Source organism: Nuphar pumila, chromosome 4 (genome assembly GCF_984573655.1).
Source record: "Nuphar pumila chromosome 4, dmNupPumi1.hap1.1, whole genome shotgun sequence".
Lineage (NCBI taxonomy): Eukaryota > Viridiplantae > Streptophyta > Magnoliopsida > Nymphaeales > Nymphaeaceae > Nuphar > Nuphar pumila.
The window spans coordinates 101,916,149-101,936,539 of NC_143252.1; the positions used below are offsets into that span (position 1 = coordinate 101,916,149).

General features: G+C 36.7%; 2 protein-coding genes across 2 annotated transcripts in view; one reads left to right on the top strand and one right to left on the bottom strand.

Moving 5' to 3' along the window:
- The window catches only part of LOC149840356 (uncharacterized), a 46,029-nt gene extending 26,285 nt beyond the window's left edge, over window positions 1–19,744 (top strand). Inside the window, exons 4-5 of the mRNA XM_090003113.1 lie at window positions 17,772–19,117; window positions 19,477–19,744. Of these exons, the coding sequence (XP_089859239.1) occupies window positions 17,772–19,088 (1,317 nt within the window). The 3' untranslated portion in view covers window positions 19,089–19,117; window positions 19,477–19,744. The remainder of the gene's footprint in view (window positions 1–17,771; window positions 19,118–19,476) is intronic.
- Window positions 5,403–6,634, bottom strand: LOC149840357 (uncharacterized). The gene is made up of 3 exons (XM_090004408.1): window positions 6,159–6,634; window positions 5,730–6,055; window positions 5,403–5,653 (listed from the first exon to the last, which is right to left on the bottom strand). The coding sequence occupies exons 1-3, from the start codon at window positions 6,506–6,508 to the stop codon at window positions 5,541–5,543; spliced, it is 789 nt and encodes a 262-aa protein (XP_089860534.1). The 5' UTR covers window positions 6,509–6,634; the 3' UTR covers window positions 5,403–5,540.
- Window positions 19,745–20,391: the final 647 nt, after the last annotated feature.

Here is a 20,391-nt window from a genome sequence, read left to right on the forward strand (position 1 = left end):
CCATCTCCAGTGACAATCTTACTTTTTCCAAAATAAGGAATAGGGTTAGAAATTTTACCTGCATCGCCTGTCACATGAGTCGCTGCCCCTGAGTCAACAAACCAAGTGCCTTCATCACTCTGCTTCAATTTCAACTCTGACAAGGCAGATATCAGCAAATCTTTAATCTCTCCACTGTCTCTAGTATTTGTGAATCTTCTTTTAGTTTCTGTTTGTGGACCATTTCCTTTATTCTCTGGATTGTGCCAACAGTTCGCCTTGATATGCCCCTTTTTGTTACAAAAGAAGCAAGTAGGGATGGATCTTGGTCCCTGCTCATGAGCTAACATGTTTGGAGTGGGAAGTAGACCATGCCCTCCGTATCCACTTCGCCCTTGTTCTCCTCGTCCCCGTCCTCTACCATAAGTCACACCTGTGGCAAAAACTTCTTGAAAATTTGGATGAGTGTGACTTTCTTCAAATAATCCCTTCAGAGTCATTTCATACTGGATCAATTTGGCTCGTAGCTCATCAAAGGTAGGAAGAATAGGAAGGCACAATAGTGAAGTGACTCATATTGTAGTCAGATCCCAATCCACTTAGAGTTTGTTGCACCATGTCATTGTCATTTACGGCACATCCTATAACTGCAAGTTGATCTCTGATGATTTTTATCTTGTTCAAATATTCTATGATAGTCATGAAGTCTTTTCTTAACAACTGAAATTCCCTTTTTAGAAAAATCATCTTTGCTTGAGAAACATGTGAATACGTCTCAACCAGTCGTTCTCAGAGTTGTGTTGTACAATTGTCGGGAATGACAACAAGTACCTCTTGAGACAAGGTTGAGGTGATGTATGTAACAACTGATTGATCTTTTCTTTCCCAATTGAGAAATTCTATATTTTTTACATACACGATCGAACTCGCCCCTTGATCATCTTTCTCTTCCCTCGGAACAAATTCTGGTGGGACTGGAGTGGTTCCATCCAGGTGACCTAAGAGACCTTGGCTCCTTATAAAAGGAATGATTTGTCTCTTCCAAATCAAGAAGTTTGAGGTATTCAACTTTTCAGAAACGAGTTGGTTGAGAAAACTTGAAGAGAGATTTGATTGAGAGGAATAAGGATCCATAGAGAGTGAAGTTCAATAAGAGTGTTCACGAAGTGCAAGAGTTCTCACACAATGCTCAGCCCTTTTTTTTTGCTGTCAGAATCAGGGAATAGAGAGACTGAACCCCTCCCCTTTTATGCACTCCAGAAAGATGGTATTGACGTGAGAGAAGACTTTTCCCACGTTAAATGTGTTTTCAGACAATTAGCAAAAAAAAAAACTTTAAATATATTTTTAGACAAGCAGCAAGGGATAAACAGGGAGAAAGCAACTCAACAAGAATACATTTGAATATGTAGAAATAGATGTGTGGAGGAGATTGAACAAACGATAGCAATAAAGAAGTTCAAACAGGTGATATCAAACAAAAATGAATTAAATAGGGCACGCGATTGGTCTGATGTTTCACGTGAATCGCATCGATTCACGTGAATCGATTTCAGCGATTCACGTGAAATACAACCACTCATTTTTTTTTTCAAGGGCTGAGTTCACGTGAACCTCAGATCAAGAGAGAAGTAACCCCACGTGAGACGTGGGTACACAAAAAGAATCAGAAAATTAGATAAGAATAAGGGAAGAAAGAAAAAGGGGAAGAGTAGAAAAGAGGAAGGAACGAGAAAACCTCAAAACTTCGATTGTCGCACCTACCGGAACCTTTTTTTGCCCTCAGACAGATCTGAGCTCTAATACCATGTTAGAATTCCATCCTGCACCTGTATTGGGAAGAGAGAGAGAGAGAGAGAGAGAGAGAGAGAGAGAGAGACGAAGAGAAGAATGCGAGAAAGGGGGCCTGCGGCAGTCACGATTTCTGTAAAACTTTGTATTTATTTTACATTACAAGGGAGTGGATCCGGGTCTGGTGTATCCAGACCCGATTAAAAGAAAAGGTTACAATGTTACAATTACACTGTACCGTGCATAATCCAGATCGGGTCGGATCCTCCTGTACATAATTTGGATCGGGTAAAAGGTTTCCTTGTACCTTTTTCAAGTAGTAGTTGCCATGACTCGGTATTCGGCTTCAGTAGATGATAAGGACACTTTTTGTTGTTTCTCTCATCTTCATGAGATTAATGATTCTCCTAGAAACACACAAAAACCAGTGGTAGAGTGACGGTTATTTGGGTCACCTTCCCAGTCAGAGTCAGTATAGCTATTAAATTTAATTCAGAAGATGAAGATAGTAATACTTTCTTATTCAAAGATTCATTTATATATCTGATGATTCACAAAATTGCACTCATATGAACTGATGTAGGCGCATGTTGGAATTGGCTTGCAATATGAACATGTTAAATATCAGGTCTAATGATACTTAGATACATTAGAGATCCAACAAGTTGCCTGTAAGGGGTGGGGTATTTTAGAAGAATCCCATCATCAATTTTTATCTTTGTTTCTACTACTTTAGGAGTTTCACAGATTTTATCATCTGTAATTCCTGACCTGTCAATAATCTCAAATGCAAGTTTAGTTTGAGATAAAAAATAACCTCTATGAAAATTAGTAACTTCAATTCCTAAAAAATATGTTGGGAATTCCAAGTCCGACATTTCAAATTTATCTTTTAGAATAGATTTCATGCTCTTAATTCCTTTAGTATTGTTACCTGTTATTAGCATATCCTCAACATACAATAATAAAATTACTATCCCTGCATTGGATTTTCTGATAAACAAGGTTGTCAGTAAAACATGAAGAAAAAATAATTTTCAACATTACATTATTAAATCTATCATACCAAGTCTTGGGAGCTTGTTTTAAACTATAAAGAGCTTTTCGTAGGTGAAGCACTTTATCTTTAGGAATCTTCATACCTGGAAGGGCATCCATATACACTTCTTCGTTAAGATCACTATTAAAAAAAACATTTTTGACATCCATTTGATAAATGTTTCATTTTTTAATTGAAGCAATGATAATGAGACATCTAACAGTAATCATACACGTAAGAGGGGCAAATGTCTCATCATAGTCTATTCCATATTTTTTATTATATCCTTTGGCAACTAAGCGGGACCTGTATCTTTCAAGAGATCCATCGTTCTTGGTATTGACTTTGAAAACCCATCTACACCCTATAGTTTTTTTTTTCCATTAGGAAGATTTTGAAATTCTCATGTCTTAGCTTTTCTAAGAGCTCTAAATTCATTATCCATAGCTTCTCTGTATTCAACACTCTTCTTGGCCTTCTCAAAGTTTTTAGGTTCCATATATGAGTGAATGACGCTAAGACCAGCTCTATATCTAGGTGAAAATGATTCATAGAATATAAACCTAAAAGGAACTTTTCTAGTCATTTCGGTTCTTCGAGGGTTTATCTCTTGTGAAGAGGTAGATTCACTATATGTTTTAATTGCACTTCTAAAAATGCTTTTATCTCTGTTTATAAGGGATAGGATCACTAGACGCTCTTTCTTCAATATGATGATCGGTAGATTGATGAGAAGAGTTGTTATTTTCTTATACTTTATTATCACTAAGATCATTATATGTGAATTTATCATCACTAGAAATATCATCATTTCTAGACAATAATTCAAACAAGAAAGAATAGTCAAACATTTTTTTCATGAGGTTCACATTTTTTAAAACCACTAATGTTTTCCAAGAAGGTTAATTTGTCATTCTTAATATCATAACATCGAAACTCTTTTTGAGTTTCGGAATATTCAAGAAATGCACAATGAATGACTTTTGGTGAGAGTTTGTCATTTTTATCCTTAAGAACAAAACATTTGCATCTAAAAATTCTCAATCTATTGTAGTCGAGTTCTTTTTGATATAATATTTCAAAAGGTAAAATTTTATTTAAATTTTTGAATGTAAGACAATTTATAAGATAAACGGATGCAAGGGCCGCCTCTGCCCAAAATCTTTTTGGAATGTTTTGAGAAATAAGTAATGCTCTAGTGGTTTCAATAATATGTCTATGTTTTCTTTCAGCTAAATCATTTTGTTGAGGTGTTTTTGGACAAGACTTTTGATGAACAATTCTATAATTTTCAAGATAATTTTTGAACTCATTTGAAAGATACTCACCTCCAGGGTCGGTTCTAAGAATCTTTAAGTTTCTATTAAATTATTTTTTAATCATCATGTAATATGCTTTAAATGATGCAAAAACTTCATGTTTATGTTTAAGAATCTATATCCAACAATATCTAGAGTAATCATCAACAAAAATAACATTATATGCAAACCCTCCTTTTGATATAACGGGTGTCGGTCCTCATACATCCGAATGAACAAGTTCAAATGATTGTAAGCATAAATCTTTGTTCAAAAGGCAAGCTTCTCATTTTTCAAAAATACAATCATTACAAGTGAAATCACTTTTAAAAAGATCTTTAACAAAATGTAAATAAGAAAGCTTGATGACATTGGGATGCCTAAGTCTTTTGTGCCAAACATTTATATCTTTATGTTGGGCAATATTAAAAAAAAAGTTCTTTGGTATTTGAAGAAAATCCACGTAGTATAGATCTCCCTTCCTAAAGCCTTCCCCAATCAACTCCCCAGACCGACGATCATGTATCCAACATTTGTTAGATGAAAATTTTATATTATACCCATGGTCCGAGAGTTGAGAGACCGAAAGCAAATCTAAATTTTGTTTTGGTATAAATCTAATTTTGGGAATAAAAAATCTTTGATTTTCAAGATTTTCAAGATTTTCAAAATTTTCAAAATTTTCAATCCCTTTGATTTCAAGAGAAGTGCCATCCGCGGTTGAAACAAAAGATGGAGATACATTTTTTGAATATTTGAAAAGAGAGAAGATATTTGGAGTCATATGAAAGGAGATACCCGAATCTAAAAGCCAAGAAGTCTTACTGGGAGGGGATAATGTTGACATGGCGGCCCCGAAAGTTGCTCCCTTGAGAAGTGGTTGAAGAGCTTCCACGATATGACTTAGAGATAGAGCTCCATTGGTGGAAGTAGATGGCCCCTCTTCCATATGCGGTTGAAATGTGGTAGACATAGCTACCATCTTCTTCCATTTTAGATATATTGGTTTGATGTGTCCCGACCAGAGTTGCCAGTCGAGGAAGCGGGAGCGGGAAGCGATACGGGAAGCGGAAGCGGGAAGCGAGGCACTTTCAAAAATTTAGGAAGCGGGAAGCGGGGGACCACTTAGGAGCGAACCGTGAAGCGTCTCGGAAGCGACATAGGAAGCGTCTCAGAAGCGACATAGGAAGCGAACCGGAAGCGACCTAAGAAGCTATAAATTTCTAAATTGTAACTTATAAGCTACAATGTTCTAAACTCTAAGTCTAACCTTAAAATTAACATAATCCACTACTTCACTTCATCATGCAAGATTCAAAATAAAAGTATACCAAAAAAATATTATAAGACCATGACAAAAAAGTAACATAAAAGTTTTTAAGTTGGACAACTCCAACTACATCATAAAAAAAAAATAATAATTCAAGAGTTCATTAATCTGTCATCTTTCTCTTCCCCTTCAAGTCAGCAATAGATCGCGAACTTTCTGCATCATCACGTGCATCTTGTCCTCCACGACCATGTCTTCTGCTCATTCCTTCATTTCCTATAATGAATACGTTAAAAAGTTAAAATGTTCAAAAACCATAATTTAAAATATAAAAAACACAATATCAACATACCTTGCCTAGGTCTCCGGCTAAAGAAACAATCAATCCGACCATGAGGAACTGATGGTCGCTCTTGTATATCTGCAGTTCTACTAGCTCTGATGGATTGATTTGTATCCTCTTGAACTTCATTTGTACGTATAATTATTGGAGGTAATGGAGCTCTTGGTTGTGCATCTTTATGTTTGGATTTGGAAATAGTGCTTGATTGTTGTGCACTATCATCCAAATCTCTCCATCGCATATCCTCTAATCTCAACGTATTTTCTTCTACAATAGGAAGTTCTGGATTGATATCCCATTTTCGACTAGGCCCTTCTTTATAGCGATTGTTGCACCTTTTATAACAAGAATATAAAATATGAATGTTAATAAACAATCAATGATAAAAAAAGAGAAAAAAAAATACCAAAACAAAAGTACAACACAGTTTAATTATACCTGTCAATCAATCGAAGATTGGAATGAATATACACTAAGGTATCAGCACGATCTTCATTGAGCCTATTTCTTTTAACATTGTGAATGTAACTATAGGTGCTCCACACTCTTTCTGCAGAAGATGTGCTAATAGGTTGAGATAAAACCTTAATGGCTAATGCTCTCAACTCCGGTGTATCACCACCATAAAAACGCCACCAATTAAGCACTGACATTGTAGGATTCAGTGCATCTATTCGTGCTGCATTTCGGCTAAATCTTCCACTTCTTGATGCAAAAGCCACAAGTTGTGACCTATAAAGTGTAGATAACTCTTCATTTCCAGAAGATATGACTTCAAGCGCAAGCATTGCACCGTCTAAGATATCATTATCCTTTTCTGCAAAAAAAAATGTTTAGTAACTATAACAAGAGAAATGCAAATGAAATAATAAAATAATTAAATCATTTAACTTTAAACTTTATTAAATAGATAGAATTAATTTTTTACCAGGAGAAACTCGTTTGACCCCTCCTGCTGCTGGGATTTTGAGATACTCAGACTCGTAATATTTTGGAATAAGCATGTGGGCTAGACTATGGAGAGGCACATTCATTCTGTCCCATCTATTTGAGACAATCTTATGAATCTTTTCATATAAATCTGGTTGTCCTTTTAGATTGTCTTTGATTTCCTCCAACATGTTGTCCATGCCTTCATACACTTCACCAATTATAGGGCCTTCCTGATCACAAAATTTAATCATCTTATAGATGGGTTTTGTAATCAATAATGCTAAACGTACAGAATCCCAATATTCTTCATCAAGAACAGTTGTTTCTGTTGTAACAACCTTTTTTTTCATAATTTCATCCGTGCATGATTGCTTCCAATCACTCCATCTATTTGAAATTACTGTGAGCCTTAAGCTCTCCCTCACATCAAGCAAGCGTTTCAAAGTAGTATAATGTGAAGCAAACCTTGTTTTTGCAATCTTTATTAATTCTAATTTTTCATTGCTTCTAAAGATTGCTAGTGCTTTTGAATGATTTGTGATATACTTCACAATTTCTTTACTCTGCAAATATGTTTCTCCCAACCAATGAAACTCATGTGCCAAATCCTTGAAGATCAAATTAAGTGTGTGCACAACACAAGGTGACCAAAAAATATACTTGTACGTTTGTTTTAATTCTTCACCTGCTAACTTGCAATTTGATGCATTGTCTGTAATCACTTGCACTACATTAGAAGGCCCCACAAGTTTAAATCCCGTCTTCAAAAACTCGGCAATGTTTGCAGCTGACTGTTGCACATTAGAAAAATCGCTTGCATATAAGAACATCGAGCCAAAACAGTTTGAGGCAAGTATATTTATCAAGTGTTTGTTCTTGATATTTGTCCAACCATCTGAGACAATGGAAACTCTAAACTCCTCAAACTTTTCTCGAAATTCATTTAACTCCCTGTGAACACACTCTTTCTCACTGTCAAGCAACGTTGTTCGCGCTTTTTCATATGATGGGGGTTTATATCCGGGCACTTTACTAACTGCAGATATCATCTCTTCCCAATATGGTGATCGAAGCACATTGAAAGGTATGCCATTTGCACACAAAAATCTGATAATTTTGTGATCTACATCATCTCTTTCTACCTTTTTAAAGGTATCACGAATATCAACTGTTTTTCGGCTTCCACTAGATGATGTAGTCATACTAATAGGCTTCTTTGGAGTATCAATTCTTGATCTCCTCAACTCAAATGCACTTGATGAAACCTCCACTCGACGAACTTGCCTCTTAATTTTTTTTGCCAATTCTGCATTTTTTGCAACTTCAGGGCAAAAGGCAATCCCAACACTTTGTCCCTTTGGAGATCCCATGAGATGTGCAAAAACTCGAGTATATAACCCATGATAAATATTTTTGCAGTGTCTGCACATAAAAACTTGGGTTCCACCTTGCTTTCCTTGCCCACTCTTCTTTTGTTTCAATACATGGCGCCATAACACTGTTGTTTTATGCATGCTAGGTGGTTCATCATCTTGGTCATCTTCAGAATAATAGTCATCCAAGTCATATTCTTCTTCATCTTCCTCATCAAAACAATTTTCGTTTCGGTCCTCAAACTGATATGGACAAGCAGAAGACCTCTTCTTGCCCTTCCCAACACCACTAGATGATTCATGCTCCAAATTGTACAAAGAATCGTCATCGTCATCAGAATTATCGTGATCATAGCTTGAGATGGTCATTAATGAAGCAAAGAACATGCAAATATATCTGCATCATAAAAGTATCAGAATCAACCTAAAACACTTAAAAAAAGCTATTATTAACAGTAAATAATGGAGAGTGAAGAACACAAAGCATGGGGATGTAAACAAAAGACTAAGCTAAAAAAGGGGGGGAAATTACGTGCAATCTGACTATCACTGAACTAAATACTCAAACAGGCACTTCAAGTTCTAATAAGAAACAAGCAACATAAATAACTGAGAATATAGAGAGAGAGAATAGTTTGATTGAACTGCTAAATCAGATCAAGAACATATAAATCCAGTTTTCTTTCAGGACTCCACTAAAGTTCAATACCCGACTCATTGGGAAATTCTCCAAGTACCCATCAACTTAATTTTGCACAAATGGAGAACATTAAAGTGCTACCAGCCTTGGCAAACATTGATCTCTGAGACAATAGACTTAGAACTAAGGTTCTAAATCATTACAGTTATCTTCTTCATGATAATGTTCATTTACTATTTGTACCAGGCACCAGCTCACATCCTCCAGCAGCTCTCAGCCTCTCACTGTACATCGGACTGAAGAAATAGCTTTTAAAATGTGGGAACAGCACACTCAAATGCTCTCCAATAAAACAATAATATTGCATATTATACCCGTTATACACCAATTAGCAAAACAATTATTCATCAGTGTAGAATAGTTAAGATCATTAAAACCATCAACAATATCATGTTATCTCTAATGATACTTCCACCCCATCCGGTGCACTGATTTTCTTTGCCAACTGATGAAGTATAAAATGAACTTCCACATACATTATCACCATCATATCATAAACAACTGAAGAGTTAAATAAGAAGCTACAACACATAATGGCCAATGCAAATTAACAATCCAGCTATATCAGAAAAGTTTTGTGACGAATGCATACCATCTGTTTAGATAAGAAGTTAATATTACATTGCTTACGCTATCAATAGACTAGTATCATGGAGACAATAAAAAACAACCCACTGCTTCATGCAGAATGAATAAAAAAAACGGCTGCGATAATGAATCAGAAACTAAAAAAACTACAAACAAACCCTTGATCTGCAGAAACAAAAAAAACCTTGATAGTTATGAGAAATAGACGAGTCAAAAACCACAGTGGTTGTCAACATCGTCTGAAAAAAGGGAGAAAGGGGGGAGGACATAGGGCCACCCTCTGTCCCTATCGCCCACTGTGAGGAAAAGAGGGGGCGGAAGATAGAGGGTGTTCCTCTGTCTCCACCCGGCACCAGCACCAGCACCATGAAGAAGAAGTGCGAGACATGGGGGGTGCCCTTGCCTCAGCCACCAGCAGCCATGAGAGAGTCATGGACAGATATACACCCTGAAAAAAAAAACCCTGCGATAGATCTACACCGAGAAAGAAAAAACCCTTAATCACTTTCCCCAAAACTACCCTATTGGATCCCACTGGTGGAGGGGAGCTCGCACGACAGAGAGATAGAGAGAGTGACAGAGCGTGAGAGAGGGGGATAGCGTACCTGAAGGTGAACATCTTCATCTTCGGAAGTCGGTGGAGGCCACCGGAATTTTTTGAGGTCGCCGGAACTCGGAGCTCGCCGAAAACTCGAGAGAGAGAGAGAGAGAGAGAGAGAGAGAGAGAGAGAGAGAGAGAGAGAGAGGAGTTGGAACGCGTGAAAAAACAAAACCCTAAGCCCCTTTTGATTTTATTTTTTCACGGGTTTTATAAAATACCCATTTTAACCTCGGTAAAAAATATATATTCATGTGTAAAAAACAAAAATTAAGGGCAAACTCGACCTTTCCATAATAGCGTCCCCCTTTAAAGGGGTACGCGTACCTCTTTAAAGGGGTACGCGTCTCCCTTTAAAAGGGTACGCGTACCCCTTTAAAAGGGTACGCGTACCCCTTTAAAGAGGTACGCGTACCCCTTTAAAGGGGGACGTGCTTCCTCAATTGAACCTGCGCTTCCCCTCGCGTTTCGGAAGCGCTGCGTTTCGCGCTTCCGAAACGCGTCCCGGGGAAGCGCGCTTCCCCTATTCTATAGGCGTTTCCGGTAACTCTGGTCCCGACTCTTTACAAAAATGACATATAATTTTGCTATAATCTCTTCCTTGGTATCTTTTGTTTTGACCACCATTTTCTCGTGCTCCTTAATTTTGATTTTTAAAATGAGGGGTTTGTATGTTTTCAAGTTATTCTTCGGTCTAGAAACAACATATGTTCCTTCTTTTTCTTCTTGGTTTGAAGGTATTGCAAGAACACTCGGATTGGTCTGCTCATTCCCATACGAGTTTCTTCTCCACTTAACTTAGTAAGAACATCTTCAAGTGGTGGGGAAGTGAAAGAAGATAAAAGAGAAGATCTTATTTGTTCGAACTCGGGTCTTAGCCCGTTCAAAAAATTAAAAAAATGATCTTCTTTCAATTGCTTGTGTCGAAGCTCAATGGCTTCTCCACTTCATTTTGGTTCAAGCATAGCAAGTTCCGTCCCAAATAGAGGATAATTTGATGAAATATTCTCTAATAGTTAATTCGCCTTGTTAAAGGGACAAAGCCCTTTTTTGAAGATAATACTTGTGGGACGAATCCCTTAAGGTATGCATCCTCTCAAGATATTCTCATACTTGAGACGCCTTCTTAAATTTCAAAATATTTGCATTGATTCGGGTCTCAACCGAAGAAAAAATCCATGAAAGGATTTTGTAATTCTTCATTTCCCACTCTTCATGCTTATTATATTCTTCAAAAGCCTTATCACTTTCTTTCCCATCAAGAACCATAATTTTACATTTTTCAATAGTGGTGATTTTTTGTTTGGGTTCGGGAATAGTGCCTTTGACATAGCTCCAAAGGCCTCTTCCCTTAATATGGGCTTTCCATATTGCAAGCCCAAACATGATAGTTGGACCCATTGAGTTTAAATCCTAGGAAAAAATGATAATCCTTTTCCCCCATGGAAGTGCCTCAACGAGAAAGAAAGAATCTTCAAGAATTGAAATCTTACCACAACGGGTCTTCTTTGAGCTTACTTGATGTATTGCGCTTTACTTGAAATGATTTACAAAAGCTTTTTGTGTCAAAAGAATGAAAAAGAGAAATGGGCACGTTCTATGAAGAGACCACCAAGATGACGCAATACCCAAGCTCTTCTTCTAGGGACCAAGCTTTGATACCATGTGAAAATGTCTTCAAAGAGACAAGGTGTTCAAAAACACTAAATGCTCAATACGTAAAGGCACAAGATGAACACTTGAAATAAGTGTGCTCAAAGGCACAACACATAGAAGAGATCACAAATGCACAAAGGCATATAAATGAAATATAATCTTTATTGAATAGTGAAGAGCTTTTCCTAAAAGCTTAAGGATTTACAAAGGGGAAGGCCCCTATTTATAACAAGAGAGGACCCTTGGAGGGGCTCCCTCGTGTGAACGTTGGAGCCCCTCCAACGGTCATATTATTGACTGTTGGAGGGGCCCAACGTTCCTATGAGGTGGGCCCCTCCATGGCTGCAAGACAAAAAAATAAAAAATAAAAAGAATAACAAAAAAAGGAAAAATAAAGAAAAGAAAAGTGCGTGAAAAGGGAAAAAGACATATTTACCCCTAGTGGGTATTACAATAGAAAGAGTATATATATATATATATATATATGTGTGTGATATACAATTTAACAATCCTTTGGCGACTAACCTAGCTTTATGTCTCTTTAGAGATCCATCACTTGTAGTTTTGACTTTAAATACCCACCTTCATCCTATTGATTTCTTGTTGATTGGTATATCAGTTAATTCCCAAGTTTGCATTTTGCCACTCATGATAGTCTCTTGCTTGATTATATGTGGACGATTCAAAGTATAAATATTTTTTTGCTAAGCAAGCTTTACAGTGAGGTTCAAAAGATTCATATGGCACAAATCTATCTAGAACTCTACGTGGTCTTTCTGAGTGTCTAATTCTTGTGTTTTCTTGTTCTTCTATGGTTAAATATTTTTCAAAAGCACTTAGTTGTTCATTATCTTGTCTTCTTTGATATTAAATGACATTCGGATGATCGTGGGGCTCAATAGCTTGAGATTCGTTGCAAGTTATCTCATTAATGTCTTCATTTAGTGGGGATATTTCTAAAAGGTTATATTTATTTTTATCTTTGGATAAGACAGTGTCAAAACCATTTTCTTGTTCTAGAAATGTGACGTTCCTCGAAATATAAAGTTTGTTGTTTTTAGCATCATAACACCTAAATCCTTTTTGGCTTTCTCCATATCCTAAGAATATACATGGAATTGCTTTATGAGATAATTTATCATTCTTATGGGTGAGAACAAAGCATCTACACCCAAAGACCCTTAGTCTAGGATAATAAGGCGAGACATTATAAATTTTTTCATATGAAAGATTTTGAACTTTTACGGTGGTTTGGACATATTCGGCGAAGGCCTAATGATGCTCCAGTTAGAAGGTTGGAGAAATGGGAAAATATATTAGTTAAAAGAGGTCGGGGTAGGCCTAGGAAGACTTGGATGGAGATGATAGGAAAGGATATGAATGCTTTGAACCTCACCGAGGACATGGCGTTGGATAGAAATGATTGGAGGAAAAGGATTCATGTGGAAGACCCAAAATGAATTTCTTTTTGGTTCATATCGCTGACCCCAATTGTTTTGGGATGAAGGCGTAGTTGTTGTTGTTGTTGTTGTTGTTGAAAGATTTTGAACTTTTGAAGAAGGTAGCCTATTTATAAGATATACGAGGTAAGAGCTGCTTCAACCTAAAAATGTTTTAGAACACTTTTAGATATGAGAAGAGTTCTTGTGGTCTCTATTATGTGCCGATGTTTTCTTTCGGCCAAACCATTTTGTTGTGGCATATTAGCATATGACCTTTGATGAAGTATTTCATTTTCTCTTAAATATTGTTGAAAGGCATTAGACATGTATTCACCCCCTGAGTCAGAACAAAAAATAGATATATTGGACTTTAAAAGATTTGTCACTAATTTATGATTTTTTTTTAAATCTTAAATACTTCATGTTTATGTTTGAGAAAATATATCCAAGCATAACGAGAATAATCATCCACAAAAATAACATAGTAAGTGTATCCTCCCTTAGAGGCAACAAGGGCAGGACCCCAAACATCATAATGAATTAATTCAAGTGGTTTAGTAGCAGAGAAAGTCCTCTCTTGATATGGAATTGATTTCATTTTTGCAAGAATACAATTGATACAAGAGATTTGTTCATTACAAAAGATTCTCGGGTGTCTTAGTCTTTGATGTCATAAAACTTTATCCAATTTTTTAACATTAAGTCCAAAAGTTTTGATAGGAATTTTTAAGTGATCCATATAGTACAAGTTTCATTCTCTATGCCCTTCTCTAATCTGCCTCTCGGAGTGGAGATCCTATATTAAACATTGGTTAGAAGTGAAGGAGACTCTACATCCATGATCAGTGATTTGAGAAACAAAAAGTAAATTTAAATTTAGTTTTGGAACAAATCTTATTTGAGGAATACTAAAACTAGGACATTTTTCAAAATTTTCAATTTCATTAATATCAAGAGAGGTTTCATCGGTAGTGCAAACATTTCTTTTACTAGTAAAAATTCTACAATTGAAAAGTATAGATTTATCATGTGGCATATGAAATGATGCACCCGAGTCTAAAAGCCAAAAAGTCATACCTGGAGGAGAAGAAGAGACAGTGGCACCGATCACAGATTGTTCTTTGAGTAGATGTTGCAATTCCTCCATGAGTTGAGAAAGAGACATGTTCAAAATTGACTTGAAGAATCTTGGTCAACTTATGAAGTACCAACCGAAGCAACCTTCTTTTCATCTTTGTTCTTGAATTCCGGACAAAATGGTTTAATATGTCTCGGTTCTCCACAATTATGGCAAAAAATACCTCATCTTTTCCTTCCATTTCCTTTTTCTTCGTACATACAATTCTTCTCGTAGTTATTGTTCTTGTAAAAGTGTGGGGTTTTGTATGTATGAGTGTTGTCACCTGGTTTTGAAACGGGCAACACATTGCTTCATTTTGAGACCTTAATCTAGTCTCTTCCATGCAAACTTCAGCTAAAACCTCTTGAATAAGAGGAAGCTCATCTTGTCTTCTATATATGACGTTGCTTCTCATTTGTTCAAACTCGGGTCACAATCCTCTCATGAATTGAAAGAATTGTTCATTGTTTATTTGCTTCTTTTTAGTTTGAGCATCATTGGGAGTTTCCCAAACGGGCTCTAACTTAGCCATTTGATCCAGAGTTACTGGAAACACCTAGCATAGTGGGGAAGCACGCTTCCTTTTTATGGAAAATGCGCTTCCCCCTCCCCTTTTCATTTTTTTTTTGTATTTTTATTTATTTTTTCTTTTTTCGCTTCCCCCTCACTTCCTAGGTTGCTTTCGAGACAATTCCTGATTCGCTTCTAAGTCATCCCACGCTTCCCGCTTCCTAAAATTTTAAAAGTACCTCGCTTCCCGCTTTTGCTTCCCGTATCGCTTCTTGCTTCCTCGACTGGCAACCATGATTTGATCACACAACTTTTTTAAAGAGACAAAGTACTCTCTAATACTCTTGTCACCTTGTCTTGAAGCTTCCATCAAAATGCAATGTTTCATTGAGTATATGTTTGTTTAATGAAGAGTCATACTTTATTAGCTCTTTCAAACTCCAAAATAGTTTCACATGTATCTTTATTTATACTTTCCGTAAATAAGGAAAGTACCTTGGCATGGGCAATTTTTTATTCCTTCAAAGCTTTCTTATAACCGATAAGGATTCTTTTGATGGTGGTAGCCCATAAATTATAGTTTTTTTCATCAAATTTTATTGGAACTATCATCACCACTTCTTTTTCGACCATAGGACAAAAAAATATAAAGCAAAAGAGGAGAGAAAGATAAACAAATACTTGAGCAAACTTTCAACTCTTTTTGAAGCACTAATGTCTGCATTCATAATAAGACCAATCTTCAAGATGGTTGGTAGGCACGCTTCCTATGGCAAGGCCCAATTTTCACACTACCTCAAAATGCGCTTGAGAAAGAGTCGAATAACATAAAGGAGTCGATAGGCTCTGATACCATGTCACGAAGAGAAGTATATGCCTTGATGTGCCACTTATGGGCAAGAGAACACTTAGAGAATATGACCTCTTATGGGTCAATACATGAAAACACGAGAATGAGCCACTAAGGGTTGAGAACACATAAAAATAATGGATATTATTGAGGAATAATCTCTTTGAGAATGTTACAAATGAGAGAGAGGGTAGACCCCTTTTTATATACGGCTCCTAGAGGGCTGTGGGTAGAGTCCCAACGACTCTATCAATATTCCCAAAAAGGCGATGAGGCTGAGAATAATTACAATAAAAAGAATAAAAATAAAAATAGAAAAATAAGAATAGAAAATTACTTATTTCTGTTGTACATGTGAAAAGACTGAAATACCCTTGAACTTTGAATATACAGAAATGTACAAAACTGTATATGTAAACATATATATACATATATGTTATATGTGTTTACATTTAACAATCCAATTGTTTAGATGAGGTTGAAATTAGGATAGCTTTTCATAATTAATGGCTTTGAGAAATGTAAATGAGAGGGGAGGTGGTTTCCAAATTCCAAAGATGAAATAAATGATCTCTCTCGTCCATATTTGGGCATGAAATGCATGTAGATGAATAGTATCAATGCATATAATGAATGGATGATCAATAAGGATGGGTGACATATTCATACATGCATGGCATGCATCCATGTCTTTCATCTCGCATTTTTTGGCTTTTTGTAAAAGTTGCCCTTTGTCTATCTCTAGTTCATATTTGTACATTGGTGCATTATACATATGCATGGATAGATGATAAACATGGACACATGGATGGGTGACCAACATGATGCATGGTTTGAAGTCATGGCGGATGTGGAAAATAAAATGAGAGAGAATTTTTAATGTTGAAATCCTTACTCCACCTACCACGCCACCCTCATTTAATTTTTGGGAACAATTAATAATGCAAAACCATTAAATTTAGTGCCTCTTTTTCCTCCATTTACTTTTTTGGAAGCCATTAAATATGGAAGACCTTCAAAATTTCCACCTCATCTAAACCATTAAATCGGATACTGTCCAACGGTTTAGATAAGGGAGTAGGTGCACCGGGAACACCCTATCATTATATATATATATATATATATATATATATATATATATATATATATATATATATAACACAAAAATATGAGAACTAGAGTGTGAACTAGGCATTTCTGATACTTTTCTTTTTGCAGATCTGACCCTGTAGATGTGTTTAGCTTGGTCCTTTTTCTAGGAATCAACTGTTGGGTCATGCTTTTTCCACACAAAAAATTTGAATTTTGGATGCTTGAATATTTTCAAAATTCTGAGCTGTCAATTTTCAAGCCTTAAAAAATCCTGCTTATGCATCACGATCAGATGAGTCGAGCTGGTTCTTTTAAAACCAGGTCGCATCTGTACAGTCAGATTTAAGAGAAAAAAAAACCCTGAAAATCTCTGTTCACACCCTAGTTCTCATATTCTTGTGGCCCTATATATATATATATATATATATATATATATATATATATATATATATATATATATATATATATATATATATATATGGTTCATAATCAACTGCGTTCAATGCAAAATGATATGGTATCAGTAAATGATGGTCAAGTTTGTGGAATTTTTGCAGCTGTGGCCAATCATTGTGAAATTATCCTTTAAAACAATGAAACATCACAAGATCTGGTAAAAAATGAAGCAGATTAAATCAGGTAGTCTTTTTTGTTTTTTCCTTAGCAAAGCGAAATAGGCACAGAAGCCTGAGGGGTTGATTTGCATGAAATGGTTATTTGTTTGTGTTGGAAGCTTGTCCTCCGACTATTGGGAAGCAGGTGATCAATATGTATGTTTAGCATTTTTTTCCTTGTATTTTGGTTAATTCTCTGTGAACCTTATAGCCTCTCCCAATTCTCTGTCTCATGCAACTCCTGATCCTTTATTGTATTTGTGATGGTTCTGTTCCAAACATTTGTGTACACGTGTGTAAGTTTATATCGCAGATAAGAGATGAGAGATCATGAGCTCATCTCTTGCTTTCCTACCAAAATTCAATTTGTGTCTGATTTATTTTGTCATTAATTGTTCACTGTTTTCATGTTAACTGATTAATTTTCACTGCTGCCACACGGCATTTCCATGTTTACATCTATAAGTCTTGAAGTCAGAAATGTTTTTGTTTGTATCTTTATGTATCCATTAACCTTTTCCTTTTAGCATCAATTGGCTGGGTATCTTACAGCTTTGCAATATGATACCATGCAGTTAGCAAAGCGGGTTCTTCTGCTAGTGGTGGCTCTTGGCCTACTTTTCGTTCTCCTGCAGCCCCCTATTCCATTATCCCTAGCATTCAGATCAGAGCTTATCAGAGCATCTCATATATCTGCTGATGACAGTTCAATCTATGGTTTTATATCAGTGAAGCCTTCATGGCCAAAGTGGTTGCTGATCATGACGATCATACTTGCGCTTGCAGCAGCTACTAATATTATTCCAATAAAATATATTGTGGAATTGAGGGCATTTTATGCAATTGGTGTGGGAACCACATTTGGCATTTACATCTGTGCAGAGTTCTTCCTTCAGGCGACCCTTTTGCATGCTTTGATTGTTGCTACCGTTGTATGTGCATCTGTTTCCGTGGTCTTTACACACTTTCCATCAGCATCAAGCACTCGCCTCTTACCATGGGTTTTTGCTCTCCTCGTAGCTTTGTTCCCTGTGACATATTTGTTAGAGGGTCAGCTACGGGTGGTTAGTGCACTTGATGGTGGAGGAGAAAAAATTGCTACACTCTTGGCCATTGAAGGAGCACGAGCATCGCTTTTGGGACTGTATGCAGCCATATTCATGTTAGTTGCATTGCAGATAAAATTCGAATTGGCTTCATTGTTGCGAGAGAAAGTTCATGAAAGAGGCGTTTTGCATAATCCTGCAAGCCGAAACACTGGTTTCAATCCAAAATTCAGGCTCATACAGCAACGCAGGGCTTCAGCTGCTCCATCTTTCACAGTGAAGAAGTTGGCTGCTGAGGGTGCATGGATGCCAGCTGTTGGCAATGCTGCTACAATTCTTTGCTTCATCACTTGCCTACTCTTGAGCATCTATTTGTCTGGTGGATCAAACCGAACAATATTTTTGTTGGCACCTATTTTGCTGCTTCTAAACCAGGATTCTGACTTCATCACGGGATTTGGGGACAGGCAGCGTTATTTTCCAGTGACTGCTGTGATATCTGGTTACTTGGTATTAACTACTCTCTACAGGGTCTGGGAAGAAGTGTGGCATGGAGATGCAGGATGGGGGTTCGTGATTGGTGGGCCAGGGTGGTTCTTTGCTGTGAAAAATGTGGCCCTTCTCATCCTTACTTTGCCTAATCACATCCTCTTCAACCGCTTCATGTGGGACTTCACGAAACAGACAGATGCCATTCTGTTATTGACCGTGCCCCTCAATCTGCCCTCCCTAATAATTACTGACATAAGCACAGTGAGGATTTTGGCGGTGCTGGGGTTAACTTATTCCCTCGTTCAATATTTGACCGCAAGGCAAATACGTATTGCAGGCATGAAGTACATATAAGAGGGGGAGGCTGGGGATTGTTTTATCAGGTATCTCCCTGCTACGACTGTTAGTTCCTTCTTTGTTACCATCTTTAAAATTAGTTTCTGGGTCCTGTTTGACGCAGCATGTCAGCCATCTGTTGCAATCCCTGCGAGGGGTCAATACATCCATAGTCCAGATGAATTGTAGATGTGTAACTTCTGCCCAGTCCTTCAGATAAATTGTAGATGTGTGGCTTTTGACTTTGTTGTGATAGTCCTAGCCAAAGTGAGCTTTAGTGGTGGACTCAGACCCATTTTTGAGATGGTAGTGATGGGGATGCCTGACCAAGCATCCGACCTGTTTTTTCTTTTTCGTTTCTTCCTGAATGAATACAACTGTATTTTTGCTATTTGTATATGTGCAGGTACCGTACCAAGCCCTGTTTCTTTGACATGAAATGAGATGTGGTGGTACCAAGACCAAAGTTCTTCCTATTGAGTCGGGGCTGTCTTTAGAATACAGAACTTGTATTTTTACACAGGACTCTTTAAGATCAGGGGTCAAAGGATAAAAGCGGTCTCTATCCATCCTGAACTGGCCCTGAAATTTTTGGACGTGCTTTGTACAAAACAGTTTTTAGATGTTCACTGAGAGCATAATTTAATGGAGTTTTAAGAGTTTTTTTAACGAAATTGTTCAAAATCGTTTATTTTGCTGAGTTTTTAAGAGTTTCACCATTTATAATGTCTAATTCAGGGAAACTATCTTTGCTTGTTCTGATATCTTGCAATTTTTATATTTTGGAAATCCGGTTGGATAGAAGTGTAGTAGTTATAAAATCAAGGTTTCCAATTCTTACATTTTAGGACAAAGAATTGGTAGAATCGTGAAATAAGAGAGAGAGAGAGAGAGAGAGAGAGAGAGAGAGAGAGAGAGAGAGAGATTTGTCTGCCAATTTTAAATTTTTGTTTCTGATGATGAGATAATTGCTAAATCCTTTAACTGAAAAATACTTTCTTTAGCAACCTCTTTACGAGTACTGTCAAGCAAGAGGATTCTTTCCAATTCTTTTATATCCGTTTCATTAGGGTTTCTTTCAATTTGGAAAGTTGGATATGGAAGGAATGGGGAGAAATCTTTTTTTGTTTGGCCGAGCACCTGGCTGTAGATTTTTCAAGAACTGGAATCCTTCTTGGAGAGTGTTCAGCAAAAATTCTCTGTGAAGAAAATCTAAAACCGTATGTAAAAATTGGAAACCCCTTGATTCTGCATAACTACAATGTCTCCCCAGTTTTCAATTTCAGGCTCTAAAAAGTCATTCACATTGAACTGGTTTTTG